The sequence below is a fragment of the Benincasa hispida genome, chromosome 3 (assembly GCF_027475165.1).
Source record: "Benincasa hispida cultivar pf3 chromosome 3, pf3_genome.v1.1, whole genome shotgun sequence".
Classification (NCBI taxonomy): domain Eukaryota; kingdom Viridiplantae; phylum Streptophyta; class Magnoliopsida; order Cucurbitales; family Cucurbitaceae; genus Benincasa; species Benincasa hispida.
The window spans coordinates 1,887,041-1,893,209 of record NC_143480.1 but is presented as its reverse complement, the minus strand read 5'-3'; the positions used below and the strand labels follow the sequence as shown (position 1 = coordinate 1,893,209).

The 6,169-nt window shown below is 41.2% G+C and overlaps 1 protein-coding gene across 1 annotated transcript; it reads right to left on the bottom strand.

The window, feature by feature from the left end:
• Nucleotides 1–5,298: 5,298 nt before the first annotated feature.
• LOC150036944 (uncharacterized) lies at nucleotides 5,299–5,920 on the bottom strand. Its single transcript, XM_090311687.1, has 2 exons — nucleotides 5,720–5,920; nucleotides 5,299–5,484 (listed from the first exon to the last, which is right to left on the bottom strand). The coding sequence occupies exons 1-2, from the start codon at nucleotides 5,918–5,920 to the stop codon at nucleotides 5,299–5,301; spliced, it is 387 nt and encodes a 128-aa protein (XP_090167813.1).
• Between the last annotated feature and the right edge of the window lie 249 nt (nucleotides 5,921–6,169).

Genomic DNA, 6,169 nt, shown 5'->3' with positions numbered 1-6,169 from the left:
CCGACAAGGATTAGGATGTGTGCTGATGCAGGAGGGAAAAGTGGTAGCTTATGCTTCTCGACAATTAAAGAAGCATGAATGTAACTACCCTACACACGACTCGGAGTTAGCAGCAGTTGTGTTTCCTCTAAAATTGTGGAGACATTACCTGTTTGGTGAGCGGTGTCATATATTTATGGATCATAAGAGTTTAAAGCATATCTTTGATCAAAAGGAACTAAACTTAAGACAAAGAAGATGGCTCGAGTTGATCAAGGATTATGACTGTACCATTCATTATCACCCAGGTAAGGCAAACGTGGTAGCTGATGCTTTAAGTCGAAAAACCAGATCAGCTAAAGCTAGTATTAATTTAGTGAAGGGTACATTGATTCATGAGTTGTATAATGCTAAGGCAGCATTATCAATCGGTAAAAAAATGAGGGTTACTAGCTTCATTTCAAGTGCATCCTACGCTCGTAGAAGATATTCTACGTGATTAGTTAAAGGATTCCGACCTCCAGAAGTTAGCTGAAGAAGTAGATAAAGGATTGGGAACGGACTACCAATTAAGAGCGGATAAAGTGATATTAAAAGAAGGTAGAATATGCATACCTAAGGATTTAGCACTTAAACAAGCTATTCTAGAAGAGGCACATAGTTCGGCCTATGCTGTGCATCCGGGCAGAACGAAGATGAACATTAAAGAGATCATATTGGTGGCCTGGTATGAAAAGAGAAATATATATTTTTTTAAAAGGAAACGAGTCTTTTTATGGATCTGAGACTAATGCTCAAGGTACAAGAGGATTATAGAATAAGCAAAAGGGTCTATGGATCAGGGGACGCACCCAGACATCTCAACTAGGTTGACACCCCCTTAGCATCCTCATCATTTCCTTACGATCAATCTCAATATGGTAGAATAAAAACACAGCAATATAGCCAAGAGAATAACACTATCTGGGCTAGGGAAAACAACACCTACGCCCTTACAAGATATGGACCGTAAACAAATAAACGAAGTTAAAACTCTTGCTTGAGAAAAGAACTCTAATTTAGACTTATGTCTTGTACCGAATAATCTTGGAAAAAGTTGGAAAGGGAACACCACGAGGAGGCATTAAGCTTTGCAGCTTCAAAACGATTATGCCAATGGGTTGCTTTATTATGGAATAATATTTGATTTCTCTCAAACCACACTTCCGATAGTAGTGCTTTGATTGCATTACTCCATAGCACTCTTGGGCCTGCTTTCAGCTTAGGTCCAATTAGAATCTGCCATGTATTCTCATGGGATGACCTGTCAAATACCCATCTGATGCCAAAAATGTTAAAAAGATTCTGCCAGCATTTAATAGTGTAAGAGCATTCAAATAACAGATGCTGCTGGGTTTCATTATTTGCCATACAAAGGGGGCAAATTGAAGGATACAAACGTGGGTGGGGAGTTTTCTTTAAAGTGTTTCTGGACAATTTAAGGATCCAAAAATCATAATCCAAATTGTGATATTGACCCGGCGCAGATCCTTGGTCTTCCAAATTGCCTTTTCTAAGTCTTTTTCCAGTGGGGATGAGATTTGGAGATGATTAACCAATGATTTGACCGTCCCTTCGGGGATATTCGATAAAATTGGAACCAATGATTTGACCGAAAAAGTACCTCCTGATTCTAGTGACCAGAATCAAGAATCGAAGAAACTGTCTTCTACAAACTTGTTTAGAATTGTCTCAGGAAGCATACCTTAAAATTTCAGCTTATAAATTCTTGTGGTTAGTCCTAGAGACTCAATTTTTTATCAATGGCTCGGGTACACCTGAGAAATGGACCTTTGGTCCTTTTTCCCCTTCTTCGGTCTTATTCCGGTGAGACCTTCTTTTCGTAGTGTCACCTCTGAAACTACACTCTCAGAGTTCCAACGACACCAAGATCTCTCAATTTGCACGGAGGAAGTGATCAAACTGATCGTTTGAAGTTCAATCTCCCCTTTTTATACTACTTTTCATCACTTACTATTAAAGCTTAACATGACCTTCAGCTAACATGGAGTGAAATGCGGTGCTTAGGACAGTTGTTGCCCTTAATTAGTGGTTAAGAATGATCAATGCATTCCTCAATTGTTTAGCTCATCGCCCATCGTGCAGCTCATCGTTTACTGATCTCTCACTGATGCTTGTCACCCAACGATCTCGCTCTCGCTCATCGTGTAGAACATAGCCCATCGCACAGCTCTTGCTGCCGCTCATCGTGTAGTTGTCGCTATCGCTCATCGCGTAGCGCTGATGTCTATTGTCTAACACATCACGCCCATCGTCTACCACTCACGCCTATTCTATAGCGTCATCGCCTAACGCTGATACTGATCGTGTAGTGCGACCGTCTCATTGTGTAGAGCTACACGATCGTCTAGTGCATGGCTTAGCGCCGCTCGTAGCTACACGATCATCTAGCACATCACTTAACATCGTCCGTAGCTACATGATCTGTCACACCCTGCCCCAGACCACCCTCTTAGCCTAGAGAAGGGCGTGACTGAACCAGTTATCAACCCTTGGGCTGACACTTACTACTTAATAACTCTTGAGGAATAACTCGATACCAAAATATAATTTGTATGTAATGAAATGTCTTTAGGCCCATAATTTATTAACGTAGAAATATAACATATTTAGAATCATTACAATACTAGATTTATAAGTCCCAAAACCCAAAACCCTAATCCCTACATGAACAACTGTAACATGTGTACAATATTAATAGTAACCACCTAAACAGACGGTTACGAATCTCTTATTCCTTTAGTGGCAGAGCAGATGCAAAGCTATCTTCAGAGGATTTGACCGCTACCAGTGGGTGGTGGGGGGAACAAAACATTTGAAAATGGGGTGAGATTACGCCCAGTGAGTGACTTAAGAAACATAATTGATTCTCATGCAAAATCTCAATAAAGAGTTTAATTGGAATATAAGCTTCTACAATACTTGTACTGCAGCATAAAAATTTTCCAAGCATAAAACATATAAAGCTTTTTTAATCATAAAATAGTAAAATCATTTCTCAGTTCAAAGTAACCCACTGTGGGTAAAACAATCCCAACACTAACTGCTAGTCAAGAGAGAACCCTTTTGCTCAATCTCTGACTCTATCTACCTGTGGCCACACTAAGTACCGTCATTCCTTAGGTACTTTTGTTCAGATATCTTCTCAAACGTCCTTCAGTATCTGGTTGGTTTGGTACCTTCTCAAATGTCCTTCAGTACCAATAGATACCTTCTCAAATGTCTTTCAGTATCTAGTTGGGCGGATACCTTCTCAAATGTCCTTCGGTATCGCGTTTTAGTAAAACTAGTCATAAATGACTTTCTCTTTAAAGCATGTAAATTATAACACATATAACAACGTGGCTTTAAAGGCACTAACAGATGCTAAACATAATTAACACATATAAATCATTTTTCAACAATTCCTCACACATGCATGCGTTTAAAACACAATTCATAACTTGCTTGGAAATCACTTTGTCAAACTAGTAGGCATGAGAATATTCTTCTTTAAAACATGCCTTCTATAACATGTTGTAATAAAAAATTTTAAGCAAAATGTTGTAGTCAAAACATTTTAGCCACTTACCTTGACTGCTTAGGAGCTTTTCACTCTAGTAGCTCATTTTTCTACCTCGGGGTCTCTTTTCACTCCTAAAATTCAGATTCAAATTATAGCTTAGATTACTTATAGTTCTGGACCTTAATTTGAAATACTTCCTTCTACAAACATATTCTAAATTATCTCAGGAGTCTTAATCTAAAATATGAGCTCAGAACTTTTCGTGGTTTGGCCGGAATCACAAAATCTTCAAGACTTGCCCAAGCTGATTTGACAGCCTGACCCTTCTGTCTTCTTCTCAGTTTCTAGCCCGATCCCTTTGAGCTTTTCTTCCAACAACCCTACCCTGAAAACTAGACTCTCAGAGTTTTTAGGTGGCTTTAGAATCACTCCAAACGCATGAGTAAATTGGGAGAACTTCTCGTCTCCTCAGACCTCACTGTCCAATGCGTCCACTATGACTAACGCATGGATTTGGCTCCAATGCATGGTTTGCTCCACTCTCCCACTCTTTTTACAGTATTTCTGAGTTTTTGATCTAAAAATGAAGTCTCAAGGTGATATTTATAGGCGTCCAGACCTTCTCCGGAGTTGACACCACCTACTTGGCTGCATGGCCAAGTGTCTCCTCCTCACCTCATCAATGCAATGATATGGTCATCGCAAGCTAAGTGTCCTCTTCTCATCTTGCCAACGCATGGGCCTCCAATCTGATGCCACCACCTCAAAGTCTTAATGCTTAAGGCTTTGCTCTCACGAAGACACATGGTTTTGATGTTGTTATCCTGATGATTTCATCCTTGTATGCGTCCAACTCTTTGTTGCTCAACGCCTAGGCCATAAGCAACGCATAGCCTCTACTCAATGCATAGTAAGCCAATTTACTAGAATTACAATTCAACTTAGCCATCAACAGAAGCTATCCATCACTACGCATAGGGTAACCATCCATCCCTCAACGCATGGCTCACTTACATGGCTGGCTTGGCATGGGTGCAATGTGCTAGCCACCAACGCATAGGCGTGCTGCATGGGCTGGTCGTTCGAAGCATAGGTGTGCTTGGCCACATGGGCTGCACCCGGCGCCTTGACCAGGTGCACGGGCGCATGGGCGTGCGGCGCTCATTGGCCATCGCTTGCTTGCTAGCATGGCTACATGGGCTGCGCGCTTGGCTATACGGTAGGCACATCGACGCATGGCAAAATTGCTCGGCTAGGGCGCTCAACGCATGGGGCATGGACGCTCGGAAGCGCGCGCAACGCACGGGCACATCCCCTCAACAGTGCACTCAATGCATGGCGTGCCTACTCGACGCATGGCCTAGGCGTCCGGTCGAGGCTGCTCGACGCATGGCCTAGCTTTCCATGTATCCTCGCCTACCTGTGTGCCTTCCAACGCATCCTCTATGTTTTTCTTCTTCAGCCGCATGCCTTCACCAATAAATCCTCCAACGCATCACTTTGTCACCCTTCCAACGCATCACCACACTAATTTCCATACTTAGCTAAATTTTCCCCAAAATCAAACTTCCACATTTTCCTCTTTTCTTCACATTTTCCATTCTTTTCTTCACCATTCCACACTAGTTTTCACATTAACCTACTCATCACACAGATCTCAATAGGGAACACTTAAGTAGAGACATTAGGATTCGAGGTTCACATTTACCTCCCCTTTATAAAAATTTCGTCCTCGAAATTTTGCTACAAGTCCGTCAATTAAACAACTGCGGATACTTGTTTCTGATTTTCTCTTCGGCTTCCCATATTGCTTCTTCCGTATTATGGTTTTGCCATAGCACCTTTACTAATGGAATTGTCTTATTCCTTAAAACCTGTTCCTTTCTATCAAGGATTTCTACTGGTTCTTCTTCATAAGACAAATTCTCCTTCAACTGTACCTATTGTTCAGGCAATATATGGGTAGGATCTGGCACATACTTTCTAAGAATTGCCACATGAAACACATCATGTATACGAGATAATTCTGGAGGCAAATCCAATCGATATGCCACTGGTCCAACTCTTTCGATTATCTCATAGGGTCCAATATATCTTGGGCTTAGTTTCTCTTTTCTACCGAACCTGAGTATTCCTTTCCACGGAGATAACTTCAAAAAATACTTTATCACCAACTTCAAACTCTAATTCTCTTCTCCGCTTATCAGCGTCACTTTTTTGCCTATCTCGAGTTGCCTTAAGATTATCTCTTATAATCTTACTGCTGTCTGATGTCTGTCGTACAAGTTCTAGACCTAGTAATTTTCTTTCACCGACTTCATTCCAGCATATCAGAGTTCTACATAGCTTAGCGTATAGTGCCTCATACGGTGCCATTCCGGTACTCGAATGATAACTGTTGTTATATGCAAATTCGATTAACGACAGATGCATATCCCAACTTCCTTTGAACTGCAATATACATGCTCTCAGCATTTCTTCCAATGTCTGGATTGTTCGTTCCAACTGACCATCCGTCTGTGGATGAAAAGCGGTACTAAAATATAACTTGGTTCCCATAGCTTTCTGCAAACTAGGCCAAAATTTTGACGTAAATCTGGAGTCTCGGTCTGATAAAATTGAAAC

Excerpts from the sequence above, each read along its gene's own strand:
- LOC150036944 (XM_090311687.1), bottom strand. The coding sequence starts at position 5,920 with ATGGCACCGTATGAGGCACTATACGCTAAGCTATGTAGAACTCTGATA. Across the intron at positions 5,485-5,719 it reads GAAGAGAATTAGAGTTTGAA|GTACAGTTGAAGGAGAATTT; the intron begins GTTGGTGATAAA and ends CCTGAACAATAG.